The sequence below is a fragment of the Monodelphis domestica genome, chromosome 6 (genome assembly GCF_027887165.1).
Source record: "Monodelphis domestica isolate mMonDom1 chromosome 6, mMonDom1.pri, whole genome shotgun sequence".
NCBI classification, from domain to species: Eukaryota; Metazoa; Chordata; class Mammalia; order Didelphimorphia; family Didelphidae; genus Monodelphis; species Monodelphis domestica.
The window spans coordinates 266,737,737-266,759,005 of NC_077232.1; the positions used below are offsets into that span (position 1 = coordinate 266,737,737).

Consider the following 21,269-nt stretch of genomic DNA (forward strand, 5'->3'; position numbering starts at 1 on the left):
AAGACACTATTTTCTTGTTTTAGTTCAAGTGCCTTTGTTTCCAGATGACTTATCATAGTTTTTAAGTTCTTTTCCCAATTGTCTTCAGTCTCTCTTAATTGTTTTTTGAGTTGTTCCACAGCCTGTATCTAATTCACTGGGATTTCTGATTTATCGTTTGCTGATCCCCCCCCCGCCCCCCTCTGTTCTGTTCGCTGTATAGAAGCTGTCTATTATAGTTTCTTTCTTCTTTTTCTGTTGTTTGCTCAAATTCACCCTCTTTTTACTCCCTGTATTTTTCTGGGCTCTTACTCCTCTCATTTTTTTTGGTTTTGGGGGCTTCTGTCAGTCTCCCCTCTTGGAGCTTTGTCAGATCTCTCAGTGCAGTCTCTGGGGGGAGGAGTGTTGGAATTTGAGCTCCCCTGACCTCTGGAGGCTTTTGATTGGATTATAGTTCAGCAGTCAATGAGGGAAGGATGTGGAGTCTGGGCTTCCCTGAGTTCTGAGAACTTTTGATGGGATTAAGTTCAGCTGGGTTGGGCTGGGTGTGTTCTGAGGCCAAAGCCTCCTGGACGGCTAGAGCAAATATTGGAGGATCTCCACAGCTCTGGCCAGGCTGCTAGGTCTATGCTCCCTCTCTAGCTCCTTCCCCACCATCTGTGTTCGATGCTCTGAACTTTGCACAGCCCTGCCCCCAAGGTATACCCTCCAGACCAGCATCTTTGCCCGCTCAGAGGTCCCCGCTGCTGCTGGAGGCTCAGTGCTCTGGGTGGGAGTGGGGATGGGTCCTCGGACCTTCCTTTTGCCTTCCCCTTAAAACTGAGTGTTCTCAGATTCCAGCTTTTGGGGGATGGGGGCATACCTTTTGAATTGAGTCCAGCAGGAGGGTTCCTTGGCTCTGTCTTGTTGTTAGGCTTGATTTTCAATCCCCTTGGAACATTTGGTTTGTGATTGGTAAGGAAGGGTATTCAGAGGTCTGAACATCTGCTCCTTCTAGGCTGCCATCTTTACTCCACCGCTATCCTGATGGTTCTTGAGGCCAATGGAGCAGGATTTCCTGACTCTCAAAGAGTGGGACCTGAGCATATTTACAATAAATATATTTTTGTATACTTAAATTTTGTAAGGGGTAAATTTAGGGGTTTTTGACTGAATATAATTATACTAGTGGTCACCAGGGATTAATTCAAATCCTAATAAAAATATTCAGGTCAGTTTGGGAATTTTATGGTGGTTTAATTAATAAAGAGGGAAGGAATTAAGAAGAGAGAGAGAAAGGGGTATAAGATTTCTCTGTCCTAACCTAAGCCAAGGGAAGTTCAGAGAACTCAGCCATGAGGCCTTCTCAGAAGATTAGGGGCTTCCTAAGAAGATAGTGTACCCAAGAAGGTAAAGGAAAAGGAATCAGCCTAAACTCACTCACCTAGCATGCTCAGGACAAGACCCCAAGACCCAAGAGGCCAAATGCCGCCCAGCACTCCCATGTTGCCAACATAAACCAAATCTCCAGGAGCGAGAGACAGAGGGAGAGCCATGTCTCCATAAGAGAACCAGAGCAACATCCTGCCAAAGAGCCAGAGCCCTGTCTCCATGAAAGAGGCTGGAGAGAGGAAGTTACGTGAAATATATAGACCCTTTTTTACATTATTTCCTGAGTCTCACATGTACCAATGGTAGCTTAAGCTTGACGCCCAGGGGGTCTATCAGTTGTTTCTTAATCGTCACTTGCTAGCACATATCTGTCTTGGGCCATCCTCCTCAACACTTAATCCTTAAGTAGGGTTGTAGACATTCTTGTTTGTTAGGATTTAAAAAACTAGTCAGGGTGAAGAAAATCTAAAATTCACAATTCCCCCTGATGGTGATTGGGGAACTAGTCTCCCCATTTGATCACTAAACATAATCATCCTGCACCTCTAAATTTTCTAACTGCAGGTACATACAAAATTTTCACTTCTAAGAGGAAACTACAATAGTTAGAAGAGGGGAATAGAAGAGAGAGACAGAAAAATCAATGTTTGCTGAGCACATTGACAAAAACCAATTAGGGGGCAATCCCCTTTTGGCATAAGAGTACACATTCAAATAAATGTTCAATCAACTTTCAGTTCAATCAACCACACCCAAAGTTCATTCTGGATCTTCTTGATGTAGTATAGGTTTTCCGGTATCTTTCTGCAATAGTTCATTCTCTGGATTTTAGGAGTTAGCAAGCTTCTTTCCTTGAAGATCTTTCTAGAAAAATTTTTTTTTAATCTTGAATTTTTTAAAAATACAACTCCGGGGGCAGCTAAGTAGCTCAGTGGATTGAGAGTCAGGCCTAGAGATGGGAGGTCCTAGGTTCAAGTCTGGCCTCAGACACTTCCCAGCTGTGTGACCCTGGGCACGTCACTTAACCCCTATTACCTAGCCCTTACCACTCTTCTGCCTTGGAGCCAATACTGCTGGCTCCAAGACAGAAGGTAAGGGTTTAAAAAAAAAATAAATAAAATACAACCCCCACCCCCACCCCTAAGTGGGTGTTTAGAAACACCCAGGTCAACTCAGGATGTGTGGTTGAGTTATGGGAGTGTATGAGTCAATTATCAAAAGGAGAGGGGGAAAAAAACCCCAAAAACATAAAGAAAAAAATGGAAGAAAGTTAAACTTTTGGAAGAAAGAAAAAAAAATCACAATCAGAATCAAAATATCAAAATCTATGTCTATACAATTTTATACTTTGTCAACTTGGGAAAACACAGAACTACTAAAGGAGTCAGATAAAACCAAATCTTTAATCAGGAAAGTGATAGCTGCTATCACAGAGCCAAGCACCAAAAACTACAAAAACCCTGGGGCACTAGAAGATTCTCCAAAGAACAATAGAACTTGGGAAACATATACCTTTTGAGGAACTAAGGGCAGGGGAAGTATGATTGATTGGCATTACAAAGCTATAAGGAAATGAAAAGTCCAAGACAGGATTATCAGAGACAGGCTAATGTTTTACAATGAACACAAAAGAGAAAGGTTCAGCCAAGGGCAGAACTACCTGGGAGAGGACTTTGATACAATGGGAGAAACTACCAGAGCAAAAGGGTACTTAACATTTTATTAGATCTACTTGTCCCACCCTGAATCGGGACCATTAAGGTCTATTTTTCAGTCTAAAATAGGTGAGTTCTCAGGGGATGGGAAAATTTGGGGTTCCCAAAAATCCTAGTTGACACACATAATTTAACATGTAACAACATGTTGTTTCTCCAAGATTTTGAATTTCTTGAAGGTAAGGACTTTTTTTTTTCTTCTTGACTCCCCAATTTAACACAGTGACTGACACAGATGAGGTGTTTTCTCTAATAAAAATAGTGATATTTATGTACATAAACTCTCTCTGTTATTTACCTTCCTTGAAGAACAATTTTATTTTTGTTGCTGTTATCTGCCCCTGGACTCACAACATATATGCACATACACACATAGAAATAGGATATAGATATAAATAAGGATGGAGAATATGTATATCTCTATACATATATGTAGATGTGTATGTTTATAAGTTAATGAGAGGGGTGGACTGCTCAGCTTTGAAGATATCTATCAGTTTTATCTATATCCATGATCCTGATCCAACAACTGCATGGGTAGCTACTATACGCATCTGCAATTGGACTCTCAGCACATGCCTCTGGCCACAAAATGCCAAATTGGGAGTCCAGGGAGAGGGAAGAGAACAGGCTGAACTACACTTCCCAGTGTCCTCTCTGTCCAAGCCGACCTGCCTGCGCATGTAGACCAATGCGGGGCGGAGCTCCCGGGCGCGCTCTAAGTCCCTGTTGGAACCCTGCTGGAGCCCTCCAGAGTAAGGAAGCTCCGGAGGGAGCGATTGAGGGCGTGAGCTGGGGCAGCCGGCGCCTCGGCGTCTCGTGGAAGAGCGCAGGAAGCGGGGAGGAGGAGGGGGTTGGACCCATTTCAGAAAAAGCTAGGTAACTAGACTGATGGTTTTCTAAGCTCTTAGTACCTCTTCCCCCATTATCCACCTTGTGCACCTCGCTGTGACCTGAGGGTAGACCCACGAACCCCCACCGCGCTGCTCTTTGGGGAGGAGGAGCGTTCTGAGACCGCCTCGGGCAGGGCCGCTGCCTCCTTAGCCACCTCAGCCCGGATGGCTGCGCGGGTCGGACGTCCTAGAGTCCGGCCTCCCGTGCCTGTCAGATGTTGGGAGAAGCAGAGCTGTAGGTCGCTAGTGTGAGAGCACCTCCAGGGCGCGGAGTCCTCAGACTGCAACTACGAGCGGCCTCGAGGCCCGACTGGGGCCCGACTGAGAGGAACTTAACTCTGCTTTCTTTCGTTGCCACGAGTGGAGGTGGGGGGAGGGGAACGGGGGGAGGGCCCTTCCTGTCTTGATCCCTTTTGTGCCGAGCCGTCGGGGTACCTCTACCCCCAGAGGACACAGTGCAAACTTTGGGGGAGGTGGGGAGGGTCCTCGGTGAAGGACTGAGAGAAAATTAGAGGGACCGGGTGGGGGCGGGGCAAGGGGTTGGCACTTGGGCAAGGGCACCGATTAGAGAATGGACTGTAATGGGGAGAGGCCCTCAAGTCCGATGAAGTAATTCTGATGACAATCGGAGAGGTGCTGGTCGTGCCGAGACAGAAGAGGGCATAGGTCTGAGAGGTTGGAAAGATAGAAGAAATGGAACTTAACAACAGATTGTATATGGGAGGTGGTGAGAGGTGAAGATTGAATGTTTTCAAGTCTGAGGGACTAGGGGTGTCCCCAAAGGGAATAAGAAGGTTAGGGAGAAGAAAGGGTTTAGGTAGAAAGAGAATGAGTTCCGTTTTGGACATAATGAATTTAAGGTCTTCCAGTTCAAAATTTCCAGTATGCAGTATGATACCAAAGGGCAGGAGAGCTGGAGAGCTTAGTGTGGATAAAAGGATCTCACAATCACTGGCTTAGGAATGATCGTTGAATTGGTATGATTAGAGCTAACATTTATATGGCACTTAAAATTTTCAAAGAGCATTACCATATTATCCCTTTTGGTCCTTACAGCTATCTCCTAATGTAGGTAACTGCTGCTTTTAAGCCATAGTGTAGTTAAAATTTCTGCACATCACATGCCCCTCATACAGAAAATAGTACAAACTATGAACTTTCTCAATTTCTTCCTACCAAAAAAAGTTAACCTTTCATTTATTTCGTGCACAATTATATGTGCACATATCTCTCCTGATAGAATACGGGTTCTTAATGCTTTTTGTGTTATAAATCCCTTTGGTAATTTGGTGGAGCTTGCCAGACTCCTTTTCAGAATGTTTTAAAATGTGCAAAATACATAGGATTGTAACAGCAATAATATCGAAATACATTTAGTAAAATATTTTTTTAATTGTCTCAAACTCCAGTGATAGAAGGTAAATTTCCAATGCTTTTGTAGATAGTAGTAAACACTTGTTTATCAGTTTCCTAACAGTGGATTTTATGACTTCATGAGAATAAAATCCTCTCCCCTCCCAATATTTTCTTGTTAGTTAAGTTAGGAGTATATTTTTTTCTCTGTAGTTTTTTGTTTGTTTTTTCATTGTGATAATTAGAGGTTTGTCCAGCCTTGAGTATTTGGCTTCTCTCTGATTCCTCCTTATAGTTCTAAATTAAATGCCTTTTAATAAAACATTTGAGCCCTTCACCATTTTTATTAGCCTATCTTGTTAAAGAACTACATTTTAAAAGTAATTATTTGAAAAGTTTAACAAATCATTTTCTTGGCTCAGAATTTTTTCATTGTTTTACCATCATTTATGTTGATTTGTTTAACATTTGTCAATTTCTTTTTTTTTTATCAATATGTTGTATGTATACTTTTCCTCTTTCCCTCTTCTTGTCCCAGCTATAGGCAAGAGTATGGGCAGCCCTCCAGAGTAGCTTCTTTGGATACCTTTCCAGACTGTAGGTCTCTCTTCTTTTCCTTTAGCTGGACAAAGAATCTGATGTAATAACTGCTTGTAATGCAATATTTTACAGTTTACACAAAGCATGCTTTAAAATTTGCATTTAAAAATACATATACTAATTGCTATGAATATTGCTATAAAGGGATTCCACCATAAAAATTCCCAAGTGCCTGTTATCTTTAGTGACATCCTGAACATTTAAAGCAATTAAATATCTCAGCATCTGATAAACATGTATCCTGAATACTGAATTTTTTGAGGGAAGATTTGTTTACATTCTCAGGGAGCTTTACAAGCTAAATCATTGATTAATAGATATTAGAAACTTAGAGAAGTCATTATTATTATGATAATTAAGTATAAACACAGGTATATGAATTTGGACTTTTTTAATTGTTTAAGGAAAATCAAGTGTAGGTTTAGTTTATTTTGGTTTTCTCTTTTTGGACATACCACAAAGAGTCATTTATTTTGAAGATGACTTGTTTATGAGAGATTTAAAAATACCTAGTATATAAAAAGATACATATAGTATCATTACTTGAATATGATCTTTTTATTATGTTACAGTGAGTCTGTGTTCTTCAATTTCATTATTCTGTATTAATCTGTTTAAATGAACCAAGATGAGGTGAAAGGTTTTTAATCTCTTATTTCTTGAATACTCCAAATAGTTTCTAATATAGCTAAAGTCATTTAAGATGTATTGATGCTTGTTATCCCTTTCATAGGTGATATTTCCTAAAAGAAAACTCTATAGCTTATTTTCCAGTGGCTTATGTAAATATGTGAACTGTGAATTTTTTTTCCTCAGGAGAAAACAATGTATTTATAGTAAGTTGTCAGAATTCCAATGACTTTAGTTCACATATCAGTGTTATTCTATTAACAGAATTAAAAGGACTATTTTGTTAAAATTCTCTTTTTTCATCACCCTTTCTTGGACTGGTGTTTAAATAAGTAACATAGAACATTTACTCTCTGCTTTCTTTCTCCTATTGAAATGTTATGTTTTGAGTGTATAACATCTATAATTTAATAGCATTTTTCGTATAGGACACACAACTGATCCAGACTTAATAGAGAGATATTTTCTCATTATTTTCTAAGGCTACTGTATTTGAAAAACACAATAACAAAGGACACATAAGCTTCCTTTTTCATTCTGGAGGCTTTATATTATTAACTCTTATGGGAAAATAAACTTCCCCTTTTCTGTGATAAGTATTATAGAGGCATTTAGTTAATGCTAACAACTAGTTGACTTTTAGTATTGTTGTTTTAAATGGGAAATATGATGAATGAAAAAGAATTCTTTTTTCTCTTTTAGAAACTTAAAGCGTTTATGTGAATTAGGTCACCCTTTATACTATAATTGATCAAATAGATGTTCTTTAATGTATCTAACTGAAATTTGAAAATTTTAGATTTAATATCAACTAAGTTAAATTTCAGCTTTTATAGTCAAAACCTGAACTTTGTTATATCAAACTGTTATGTATATTGATGTATTGATGGCCAGTTGATATTGATAGGCTAATGCTGTCAGGGAACTTCAATATAAGGTGGTTGATGAATTTGCTGGACGCAGTTTAATTCAACTATTTATTTGTAATTAAGAGAAAGTGCAGGGACAGAATAAAAGGTAGAAATAAAGTAGGATCTATTAAATGTAACACTAAGATTTCTAGCTATAACCCAGAACCCCTCTGTCCTGCAAGGGATTGCTTCTTTGTTCACTGTGGTGAACCTACACTGATCTATTCTTACTATCTAAAGATTAAATCTATTTAACTAAAGCTATTCTAATGGATGATCTTAAAATTACATAATTCTTCTTAAATTATCTATAAAAATTTCATGAGGGGGCAGCTGGGTGGCTCAGTAGATTGAAAGCCAGGCCCAGAGATGGGAGGTCCTAGGGTTCAAATCTGGCCTCAGACACTTTCTAGCTATGTGACCCTGGGCAAGTCACTTGACCCACATTGCCCAGGCCTTACCACTCTTCTGCTTTAGAACCATTGCACAGTACTGATTCTAAGATGGAAGTTAAGGGTTTAAGAAAAAAAAATCATCAGCTTCCTCAAACTAATTGTCAAAAAATGACAGGATCAGTCTCTTCTAGGTGCCTCAAACTGACACTGCTTCCTGGAGAGGAAACAGCACCTCCTCTGGCCACTTTTCTCCCTCTTGGAGAAAAATCCCTCACTCTAACTAATCATCTTCAGATCAAAAGATGTTTCTCAATTTCTCCAAAGTTAACTCTCACGAAAAACCTTCACAGATTGATTAACGCAAAACTCTCCAGATATCTGCTCCAAGCAAGTAAGCTCCAGAGTGACCAGTGCTCTGACTAACTTTCCTATCATGCAATTCTCTTAATTCTCCCACAGACAACTCTTTTCTTCCCTGCTTAAAGGAGCCAAAGTAAAATTCAAAACTCTTTCTCTAGACTAAATTCTTACTTTTAACTAAATTAATTAAAAGCTAATTAAATTCTTACCCTAACAAAACTTAGATTCAATACTCAGGATCAATTCCAAGGCAGAAAAGCAATAAGGAGTAGGCAGTTAGGGTTAAGTGACTTGCCCAGGGTCATATTTCCCTAGAGATAAGTTGCTAGGACAGTGATGGGGAAAACCTTTTTGAACTTTTTAGGGACTTGTGCTATGTCCCACCCATGTGCCAGTGCCCACTCCTCATTGTGTGCCATGCTTCATCCACCCTTGCATTTAGGGGCAAGGCCAGGAAAGGGGATTAAGCTCCTTCAGTAGACTCCAGAGCTCCATTCCTTTCCCTTACATTTGTGGGGCAGAGCCAAGCTACCAGCTACATCCCACTGCTCTTGGGGCCAAAGGGGCAGGTCAATCAGTTGCTATATGATAAAAGAAAACCCTTATAATGCAAATTTTCAGTAACATGAGTTTTATTATGAGACTTTCCGAATTTGCCAGTTAACAGTAGTCTGTGAGAAGCATTTCTGATTGGTAATTTTCTGAAATTGATCAGGTAAAAAAATTATAACTTTATCTTTTGAGCATCTCAGTAATTTTGACATCTTTTATTTTAAAAAATAACTTTGTATTACAGATTACTTCCTCTTCGCCCTTCCTTTTATTGTCTTCATCTTTTAGGTGAAGAAAACAAAACTCAAAGATGATAACTTTGGTAGATTGGTAGATTGCTTAAGGGGTCTTACATCCAGGTCTCTTGATTTCTGGGATCCTCTGTTCTTTCCACTACTTTACCCTGCCTCCTTTATCAAAGTCCTATAAAATGACCATAAAGAATATGTACCAATTATATGATATATACTGATGTATTAGAATATACAGAAGATAAGGTTGTAGATAAAGTATTTATGATGTGCTTACTCTGTATTAGACACTGTTAAGAGCTAGGAATATAAATATAAGGAAATGGAAACTTTTCTGTTTGAAAATATTGTCTAGTAATAGGTATAGAAAAAGGGAACTGAACCTATGTCTACATTAATATAGAGAACTTCACTGAGGAAACTTCCTTTACCTCCATGGAATTTGGCACCTTTTATTTAACTTATATTCTTAAGAGAGTTGCTTAGAGCCTGGAGAGTTCATGTGACTTATGTCCAAACAGTATTTGTCAGAAATTGAACTTGAGTCTTGTGGCTCTAAGATTGATTCCTTATTCACTATACCTTTCTTTTCTTTTTTCTTTCTTTTTTTTTGAGTATTTTTTTTCAATTGCTTACCAGTTTTGCTTAATTTTTTTAGAAAATTTTATTTAGTCAATTTAGAACATTATTCCTCAGTTATAAGAATCATATTCTTTCCCTCCCTCCCCTCACCCCACCTTTCCTGTAGTTGACGTGCAATTCCACTGGGTTTTACATGTGTCCTTGATCAGAACCTATTTCCATGATGTTGATGTTTGCACTAGGATGCTCTTTTAGAGTCTACATCCCCAGTCACATCCCCCTCGACCCATGTAATCGAGCAGTTATTTTTCTTCTGTGTTTCTACTCCCACAGTTTTTCCTCTGAATGTGGATAGTGTTCTTTCTTGTAAATCCCTCCAAGTTCTTTAGGATCATTGCATTGCCACTAATTGAGAAGTCTATTACATTCGATTGTACCACAGTGTATCAGTCTGTGTGTATAGTATTCTCCTTGTTCTGCTCCTGTCACTTTGCATCAATTCCTGGAGGTTGTTCCAGTTCACATGGAATTCCTCCATTTTATTTTTCCTTTGAGCACAGTAGTATTCCATCACCAGCATATAGCACAATTTGTTCAGCCATTCCCCAATTGAAGGGCATCCCCTCATTTTCCAATTTTTTGCCACCACAAAGAGCACAGCTATGAATATTTTTGTACACGTCTTTTTCCTTATTATCTCTTTGGGGTATAAACCCAGCAGTGCTATGGCTGGGTCAAAGGGCAGACAGTCTTTTAGCACCCTTTGGGCATAGTTCCAAATTGCCCTACAGAATGGTTAGACCAATTCACAACTCTATCAGCAGTGCATTAATGTCCAAACTTTGCCACATCCCCTCCAGCATTTATTACTTTCCTTTGCTGTCATGTTAGTCAGTCTGCTAGGTGTGAGGTGATACCTGAGAGTTGTTTTGATTTGCATCTCTATAATTATAAGAGATTAGAACACTTTTTAATGTACTTATTAATAGTTTTGATTTCTTTGACTGAAAATTGCCTATTCGTGTCCTTTGCCTTTGCCCATTTATCATTTGATTTTTTTGTACAATTGATTTAGCTCTATAAATTTGAGTAATTAGACCTTTTTGTTTTTGTTATGAGGTTTTTGTTGTGAAGATTTTTTCCCCAATTTGTTGCTTCCCTTCTAATTTTAGTTACATTGGTTTTGTTTGTACAAAAACTTTTTAATTTAACGTAATCAAAATTTCCCAAAGACCTGACATGTATACTATTCTGGGTTCAACTAACTTACTTATAGTTTCCTTCTTTATATTCAAGTCATTCACCAATTCTGAGTTTATCTTGGTATAGGGTGTGAGATATTGATCCAAACTTTATCTCTCCCATACCATCTTCCAATTTTCCCAGCAGTTTTTATCAAATTCACTATACTTTTCTCTTGATAGCTGGAGGCAACATGTTTAGAGTGGAAAGAATAAAGGACTTCAAGGCCGAAAAAAATTTAAATGCTGTCTTTGTTAGTAGCAATGTGTCTTTCTGTACCTCTGTTTTCTTATCAATCAGATGGGAGTTTTACCCCATAAAACTTATCAATCAGTCCACTAATTCATTAATGGACTTAATTAAACTCAGGGTTAGGCCAGCCTAACCCGTTTCTCATTGTTTCCTCTTATTCTCTCTCTTTCATTAATTCCTTATTTGTATTAATTAAAATCTCCATAAAAACCCAGCTGACTTCATATTTGGGAATTTTTCCCTGGCAACCACTTTATATTTGATTAAACTCAAGACAATGTCTTGAAACCATATTTCTGCGGTCACAGTTTAAGTCAACCAATCTTTATTCTGAAACAGTTTATGACAACCAACTCTTTTAACTGTTACAGTTGGAGATATATAGAAATGCTGATGACTTATGCGGGTTTATTTTGTATCCTGCCACTTTGCTAAAGTTGTTGATTATTTTGACTAGCTTTTTGGTTGATTCGCTAGGATTCTTTAAGTAAATCATCATATCATCTGCAAAGAGTGACAGCTTGCTCTCCTCATTGCCAATTTTAATACCTTCAATTTCTTTTTCTTCTCTAATTGCTACTGTTAGTGTTTCTAGTACAATATTAAATAATAAAGGTGATAATGGGCATCCTTGTTTGACTCCTGGTCTTATTGGGAAGGCTTCTAGATTATCCCCATTGCAGATGATGTTTGCTGATGGTTTTAGATACATCCTGTTTATTATTTTTGGGAAAGGCCCTTCTATTCCTATACTTTCTGGGGTTTTCAATAGGAATGGGTGTTGTATTTTATCAAAGGCTTTTTCTGCATCTATTGAGATAATCATGGGATTTTTGTCAGTTTGCTTGTTAATATGGTCAATTATGTGGATGGTTTTCCTTATATTGAACCATCCTTGCATTCCTGGTATGAATCCTACCTGATCATAGTGGATAACCCTTGTGATGACTTGCTGGAGTCTTTTTGCTAGTATCCTATTTAAGATTTTTGCATCTATATTCATTAGGGAGATTGGTCTATAATTTTCTTTCTCTGTTTTTGGCCTGCCTGGCTTTGGAATTAGTACCATGTTTGTGTCATAATAAGAATTTAGTAGAACCCCTTCTTGGCTTATTCTGTCATATAGTTTGTGTAGTATTGGGGTTAGCTGTTCTTTGAATGTTTGATAGAATTCATTTGTGAATCCGTCTGGACCTGGGGATTTTTTCTTAGGGAGTTCTTTGATGGCTTGTTCAATTTCTTTTTCTGATATGGGGTTGTTTAGGTAATTTATTTCTTCCTCTTTTAGTCTAGGCAATTTATATTTTTGTAAGTATTCACCCATATCACCTAGATTGCCATATTTGTTGCCATATAATTGGGTATAGTAGTTTTTAATGATTGCCTTAATTTCTTCTTCATTAGAGGTAAGGGCTCCCTTTTCATCTTGGATACTGTCAATTTGGTTTTTTCTTTCCTTTTTTTAATTAGACTGACTAGTACTTTGTCTATTTTATTTGTTTTTTCAAAGTACCAGCTTCTAGTGTTATTTATTAAGTCAATAGTTCTTTGACTTTCAATTTTATTAATTTCTCCTTTGATTTTTAGGATCTCCAATTTAGTCTTAATCTGAGGATTTTTAATTTGTTCACTTTCTAGTTTTTCAATTTGCATGCCCAATTCATTGGCCTCTGCCCTTCTTAATTTGTTTATATATATACTCAAGGATCTAAATTTCCCCCTGAGTACTGCTTTGGCTGCATCCCATAGGTTTTGAAAGGATGTCTCACCATTGTCATTTTCTTCAATGAAGTTATTAATTGTTTCTACAATTCGTTCTTTAACTAGCTGCTTTTGGAGAATTATATTATTTAATTTCCAATTAATTTTTGATTTATCTCTCTATGTACCCTTACTAATTATTTTCATTGCATTGTGGTCTGAGAAGGTTGCATTCATTATTTTTGCCCTTTTGCACTTGTTTGCAATGTTTTTGTGCCCTAATACATGGTCAATTTTTGTGAATGTACCATGTGCTGCTGAAAAGAAGGTGTATTCCTTTTTGTCCCTATTTTTCTCCACATGTCTACTAACTCTAGTTTTTCTAAGATTTCATTCGCTTCTCTCACCCCTTTCTTATTTATTTTTTGGTTTGATTTATCTAGTTCAGATAGAGGAAGGTTCAGATCTCCCACTAGTATAGTTTTTCCATCTATTTCATCCTTGAGGTCCTCTAGTTTCTCCTTTAGAAATTTGGATGCTATGCCATTTGGTGCATACATATTGAGTACAGGCATTTCCTCATTGTCTATACTGCCTTTTATCAGGATGTAATTACCTTCCCTATCTCTTTTAACTAGATTTATTTTTATGAAATGAATGTCTTTTAAAAATATTTTAAGAATATCTTTTAAAATTATTGAGGATGATCTCTGACTAGCCTAAATTTAACATCCTTGCTCTTATCAAGAACAGTGACTTTCAAATGATAGTTGACATGTCACAAGCATCTAATTCATTGTGCTTCAAGATAATTTGACTAATTCTGATGAGAATTAATTATATAAATACATTTGGAATTGGTATCTGAAGTGTATTGAGCCTCTACCCTGATACTTGAAATATTTTTTTGCCTTTGATTTTCATGATAGAGAGAATAAGCATTTTCATGATCTAGGGAATAAGCAAAATGTAACTAATGATGGGTTTTTTTCCCCTCTTTGTCTACTAATAGGGATGTGGCAAATTGAACTGAACGTGAAAAGTATGTGAAGATCAATGGGCTCTATTTCTCCTCACCCCCAAAAAAAACTTTTAAAAATCAGTGGAAAATGTGTGAACAAATCAATGTTGAAAGAGAAATGTTGACAATGGCTTCAGAATCTTTGTGCCCAGAACCACCTAAGACTTATTTGATAAAAGGAAAAAACCAGCAGCAGCAGCCACCTCACCGACAGCAGGAGGACATATCCTCAAATATTGATGGTAATAGAGAAGAATCTTATACATTTGAAGCCAATGAAGCTTGGAAAGATTTTCACAGTTCACTCCTACGATTTTATGAAGATGGTGAACTTTGTGATGTGACACTGAAGGTAGTATTGCATTTTTTTCCCATTCTTTTACTTTTTGTTATGTGGCAGTCTTAAACTTTTCCTGTTACACTGCCCTAGTCTGATGCTTCATCTTGCTATCAAGATGACCCTTGGTTCATGAAAGCCATGCCAGCCTAGTGAGTCTGGTAAGACTCAGTCAATTGTACTCCATGTTTTTTGGTTTGTGGAGCAGTATCATTTGCCATGAGCATTTGGGACCCTAAATGTTTAAACTGATGTCAGGAGAGAATACCCATTCCTCAGAGTTTTGGATTTTTCTGCCTATTCATTCTCTTTTCTACTCCTTCATCTTATATTTTCTTTACTACTCCAGGACTCTGAGGAGAGGAGGCATATTTGCACCACCTGGGATAGAACTACTATTATAAGTTTCTTGCAACCAAGCTGGGAAGAGCAAGCAACAGACTTCAACTGGGGATGGGATGGGGTCTGGGAAAGTGCAAATCACGGTGGGTGGGGAGTTTAGCAATATACCGAGCCACTAGCATGAGGCAGAACACCCTAAGCCAAAATGTCAGAGTATAGACCTTTCAATGGACAGTGTGTCCATCATACGCAGACCAGCTTAGCTAATATGAGAGAGGCTCTTTCCCAAAGATGCCATCTAAACACGAGTCATCATTCTTATTTTCATAAAATGTGGGGTTTTTTTACAAGTATAAATGTAATGAATAGAAACTGAATCTTGCTTATATTATCAATTAAAATCATATAGAAGAGGGATTGTATTTATCTTTTAGATGCTTACCCTTTCCCCCCCTCTGCTGTTCTGTCATTGCTTCTCTTGGCTCTCCACAAATTAAAGTGTTCTTTCTTTCTTCAGATTTTCCTGGAGCACTTTCTTTGGTCTATATTTTACTCTTTCCACTCCCCTCATATTTATACTTATCTATGTAGTTTTTACCTCCCTAATAGATATATGTTTCTTAAGACCAGGTGAACTTCACTGTGTCCCTTTTATCTTTCTGTCTGTCTGTTACATACAGTAAGCACTTAAGCATTTGTTGAAAGGGAAACACTCTCTTATTACTATAGCAAAACTGCAGAGTGTCTTCATTTTTAATGTCCCTAGGAATTTCCGATTGGGTCTAGGTGTTCATTGTACTATATTGTGATCATTGGTGTAATCTCAATTTTCATCAGAAAGATTGTAAATGTGAACTTTCAGCTGGTCAAGCTGTCTGCTTCTATTAAAAATCTCAAGCTATATTAACAAATGCTTATAAACTCTTACTATGTGCCAGTCCCTGTGCTAAATACTGGAGGTACAAAGTGAGGCAAAAACTCACTGTCTTCAAGGAGCTCCCGTTTAACCTTGGGAGGGAAACATGCAAACAGCTGTGTACATATCAGATGCATTCAGAGTAAATTAGAGGCAATCTCAGCCTGGAAGGTACTGGGAAAGGTTTTTTTATAGAAGGTGAGATTTTCCTTGAAATTTGAATGAAGCCAGAGGCATGAAAGAGAATAGATGGCATTCCAAACTTAGGGGATAGCCAATAAAAATGTACATTTAGGAGATGATGGCATGTCCTACACACAGAAAAGTGCCACTTGGTTACGTACAGAATATGTGGAATAAAATGTAAGAATCTAGAAAGGTAGGCAGGATCCAATTGAAAGAGGCCTTTAAATCCAAGCAGAATTTTGTATTTCAATTCTGTAATAGAGATCTGTTGGCATCTTGATGGGGGACTATGAACAAAGGAACAAAAGTCTGTACTGTACTTTAGATCTTCAGTGAAAAATTTCTTCCTTGCTCTTTAATTTCCATTGATCACTATTGAGTGAAGAAAAGTAATGTTATTTTTCATTTTTTAAGATTAATTTTTAAAAAACTTTATAGAGTTTTTTAAACTATGTTCTTTCCAAACAATTTTTAATATTAATTTTAAAATTTTTTAATTCCAAATTTTCTCCTTCCCTTCCTTCTACCCCCATTGAGAAGGCAATGTAATTTGATATATTATAAATGTGCAAAGATGCAAAACATATTTCCATATAACTGATCTAAGCATTCTGGAGAGCAATTTGGAACTATGTCCTGTTCCATTCTGTGCGTTCTCTTTGATCCAGTAATATCACTAGTAGGTCTGCATCCCAAAAAGATTTTAAAAAGGAAACAGGACCTGTTTGTACAACTCTATGGTGACAAAGAATTGGAAACTGAAAGGATTTCCATAAATTGGGGAATGGCTAAAAAAGTTGTGGTATGTGATTGTGATGGAATACTATTGTGCAGTAAGAAATTATAAGGATGATTTAAGGAAAACCTGAAAAGACCTTGATGCAAAATGAAGTGAGAACATTGTACACAGTAAGAGCAATATTATATGAATATTTATGAATGACAACTTCATAGCAATACAGTTGTCCTCAAGGACTCATCATGAAAAACACCTTCTGCCTCCAGAGAAAAAATTGATGGAGTTTGAATGCAGGCTGAGACATTCATTTTATTAATTTCCTTTTGATTGTTCTAATTCTCTTTCACAAAATGACTAATAATGGAAAGTTTTACATCATTACACATGTAAATCTGTATCATGTATCAGGTTGCTTGCCATTTAAGTTGGGGATAGAGAGTGAGAATTTGACTCGAACTTAAAAAAGCCCAAACATTAAAAGAATATTTTTCCCCATGTAATTGAGGAGGAAATGGAAAATATTTGTGTTTTTCTTTATTAAATTTTAATATCAAATTTCCACATAAATTTTCCAAAGTCATGATCCATTTTGTCTCCCTCCATCATTCCTTCCCCACTCCTGGAGCTGACAAGCAATTCAGTCTGATTTATACATGTATTATCACACAAAATATATTTCCATGTTATTAATAAAAAATAAAATAATTAATAAAAAGAAAGAAAAACAAAATTTAAAAGTATTCCTTGTTCTGTCTGCATTCAGATTCCACCAATTGTTTTCCTGTAAGGATGGCATTTTTCATCATGAGTCCTTCAAGATTGTCTTGAATCATTTTATTGCTGAACAATAGGCAAGTCATTCACAGTCAATCATTGTCCAATATTGCTGTTACTATGCATAATGTTCTTCTGGTTCTGCTCACTTCAGATGCATCAATTCATTTTTTCTGAAATCATCCTGCTTGTCATTTTTTATAGTACGCCTTTACAATCATAAACTACAACTTATTCAGACATTCCTTAATTGATGGACATCGCCTCAATTTCCTCTTTTCCTTTTTTTTTTTTGGCCCAGAGAATGGAGATAGAGATGAGGTAGTAGAATTGCTGAGTCAAAGAGAATGCACAGTTCGTAGTTCCAAATTGTTCTCCAGAATGGTTGGATCCATTCACAACTCTACCAACAATGCATTAGTTTCTCAGTTTTCCCACATCCCCTCTTAACATATTTGATTTTCCTTTTCTGACATATTAGCCAATCTGTTAAGTATGAGGGTGGTACCTCAGAAGTGTTTTAATTTGCTTTTCTCTAATCAATAGTGATTTTGGAGCATTTTTTTCTTATGTCTAGAGAACTTTGATTTCTTCATCTTAAAACTGCTTGTTTCTATCCTTTGGCCATTTATAATTTGGGGAATGACTTTGTATTCTTATAAATTTGACTTAGGTCTCTATATTTGAGAAATATATCAGAGAAACTTTCCATTAAAATGTGTTCACAATTATAATTGTGTATTTTCCCCCATCCTATTTTTCCCCAATTTATCCTCCTTTTTTTCTTCTTTCACCTTGTCTTTCCTCAAAATTGTTTCTTTCTGACCATTGCTTCCCCCAATCCACCTTTTTTTATCAGATCCCACCTTCTCTTATCTACTCCCCCCACTTCCACGTAGAGTAAAATAGATTTCTGTACCCAGCTGAGTGTGTATGTTATATTTCCTCTTTGAACTCTTTCCTATGAGAGTATTAAGCATTGTCCACTACCAATTTACCACAACTCCAGTGTAGAAGCTCTTCCTTCCACACCTCTTTTTTGTGAGATAATTTACCCCATCCTCCGAGCTCTTCCCTTCTCTTCTAATCCCAGTGCATCCCTCTTTCTGGCCCCCTATTTTATTCTTTTAATTATCCCATCATAGTCAACTCACATTCAGAATGTTCTCCACATTCCTTCTAACTGTCCTTCTATGAATTAGAGATATCATACTCTTGTATAGGAACACAGTTTAACTTTATGATTTCTCTTTTTGCTTTTTTATGCTTCTCTTGAGTCTCATAAGGAATACTTAAAAGTATTCTATTTAATTCAGTTTCCCTTTTTTTTTCTCTGAAGGATTATTTCAGTTTTGCTAGGTAGGTGATTCTTGGTCATACCCCCATGCCATCTGAGATCTCTGCTGCCATCACAGATCTATTCTGTGCTCCACCCTCACCCTGGGGAAACAGACCTTTTTAGCCTACCTTCTAAGTATTTTTTTCCTTCTGGAGAGGTAAGACATTTTTCATCATGGATTATTTGGAACTGTGGAGTCATTGTGTAGATCAGAATTATTAAGTCTTTTGTCTTTACAGTATTGCTGTTACTTTTATAGTATTGTTGTCAATTGTTCTGGTTCTACTCACTTCACTTTTATCAGTTTGTATAAGTCTTTCCAGAAGTTTTCAAACCATTTCCTTCATTTCTTATGGCACAATCGTATTACATCACATTCATATATCATAACATGGTCAACATTTCCCTATCTGATGAGTCTCTCCCCAATTTCCAGTTCCTTACTGTCATAAGAAGAGCTGCTATAAATATTGTTTTTAATGTAGATCTTTTTCCTTTTTCTTTGGTGTCTTTGGAGCATAGGCCTAGTAGCAGTGTTCTTGGATCAAAGGTTATATGAATAGTGTAATAGTTTGGAAGCATGGCTTTTTCCTACTCTTTGTTCCTCATTGACCCTCAGTTGATGGAATTCCATTCAGTCTCTTTTTCCTTCTTTTAAAATGTAAATATTTAATAATGATAATGCTAACATTTATATCACACTTTAAGATTTGCAAAAGATTTTTTAACAATATTATTTCATTTTGTTTTCATAACAATTCCATAAGACTGGTGCTATTATTAACTCAGTCTTACAGATAAGGAAACTGAGACTGAGAGATAAAGTAAGCTGAGTAGAGAAACAGTAAGCATCTGAGGAGGGACTTAATTCCAAGACTGATTTTCACTCAGTCCTTGAATGCACTAATGCATATACTTTTTGAAAACTATACTACATTCATTTTCAACAGTGGCGATATTTAGAAGTCATAATTTTATTAAACTTCCATTTTGTTTTCCTTGTAGGTTTGCAGAGTAAGTTACTAATGTAGGTTATCTTTGTTTGCATTTTATTACTTTCATTTTGAATATTTGATAAATAATCTTAAGTGGTTACAGTTCTTTAATAAAAGATAGCTCTTCCTGGCCACTTATTATTTCTTTGAGACTTAGACCTTGAAAATATATTTCTAGGTATGTTAGATAGGTGGTGGTACTTGAGGTTCTTTGAGGACCTATGGTTCTAAGTTTTCACCTTGAAATTTGATTCCAATACTACTTATCAAGTTTTTGTTATGATTCTTTAAAATATGGCATTCAAGTTTTTTGTTTTCAAATTGTCTTTTTATATGCAGTTTTCCTTGTCTGGCTATTTTTTTTGTTTTATTTTTTGATAGCTGATATTTCAAAATATTTACTATTCTCTTAAATTTTACCTAGTTAAAGAGTAAACCTATTATTATAATTATATTACAGTTTCTATTTTAGTTTTAAATCATGAAGTTTTCATTTCACTTGTGGGGCAGCTAGATGGCACAAGTGAATACTCTGGAGTAAGGATGATGTAGGATCAAATTTGGCCTAAAAAACACTTAGCCAGCTATGTGACTGCAAATTCTTAACCATGTTTGTCTTAGTTTCCTCATCTTTCAGATGAGCTGGAGAAGGAAATAGCAAACTGCTCCAGGATCTTTGCCAAGACCAAATGGTCTAAACAACACCAAATTCACTTTATCTTTAAAAAAAAAAAGCCCTTATCTTCTATATTAGAATCAGTGCTATGTGTTGGTTCCAAGGCAGATGAGCTGTAAGGTTAAGTGACTTGCCAAGGGTCACACAGCCAGGAAGTTCCTGAAGTTAGATTTGAATTCAGGATCTCCCATCTCAGGTCTTGGCTCTCAATCCACTGAACCACCTAGCTGCCTCTCAAATTCAGTTATCTCTTTAGATTTTTTTATTGGTCTTCCCAACCATTTTCAGGTTTCTTTTGGTTAAATGTGTTTTATATTCTGGCATTCTACATGCTTAATTCTCTTCTTTTGAAGTTTTTATCCTGGGATTCTCTTACCCTCTGATATTTTTTCATTACTTTGAATTTAACATTACTTGCACCTACCTTCATTGTATCCTCTTGAGGTTTAGTGATCTCTGGCCAAATTAATGCTAGGCATCAATTCCTTTAGGAATGTACTAGCAAGGACCACCCTACCTTTAATTCATTCCATATTTAACTAGCCATATGAAGCCCCTCAGGGCCTGATGCCTGGATTAAAGGAGGGAAGTGGATAGCAATCAAAACACTCAGGCCTGAAACCAATATGAGATTTAGATGGTATCTAAAAGGAGACCTATATAATGGGTCAACTGGGATTCTACAGTAGCCAGAGAGCTTTAAGCACATACCATTTAATTGTGGAGGTAGATAGTTCAATCCTTCCCCTGCTCCCCATCCCAAGAAATTTCCTTAAAATATTTTTGTCACAGTTGCTGATTTTTTTTGGCTTATTTTGGTTTCTTTACTGTTTTTATTATAAACATATATGTAGAAATTCACTTTGAAACATTCATCATAGATCTGATTTTTTTCCACACCAACAATCTGTCTTTAATTTAGTACAGGGTTACCTATGTATTTTTTTTTCCTTGTTGCAGTTTGTGTTTCTTTTTTTTTTTTTTTAATATATTTTATTTGATCATTTCCAAGCATTATTCGTTAAAGACATAGATCATTTTCTTTTCCTCCCCCCCACCCCCCATAGCCGACGCGTAAGTCCACTGGGCATTAGATGTTTTCTTGATTTGAACCCATTGCTTTGTTGATAGTATTTGCATTAGAGTGTTCATTTAAA

At 36.7% G+C, this 21,269-nt stretch overlaps 1 protein-coding gene across 3 annotated transcripts in view; it reads left to right on the forward strand.

The window, feature by feature from the left end:
* The window catches only part of KLHL8 (kelch like family member 8), an 85,984-nt gene that overhangs the window by 29,028 nt on the left and 35,687 nt on the right, over positions 1-21,269 (forward strand). The window contains exons 1-2 of one of the 3 annotated variants that reach the window (XM_007495926.3): positions 3,761-3,944; positions 13,800-14,160. In XM_007495926.3, the coding sequence (XP_007495988.2) occupies positions 13,897-14,160 (264 nt within the window). In that variant the 5' untranslated portion in view covers positions 3,761-3,944; positions 13,800-13,896. Of the gene's footprint in view, positions 1-3,760; positions 4,325-13,799; positions 14,161-21,269 lie in introns of those variants that run through there. The other 2 variants (XM_001370703.5, XM_007495925.3) reach the window with 2 other exon arrangements.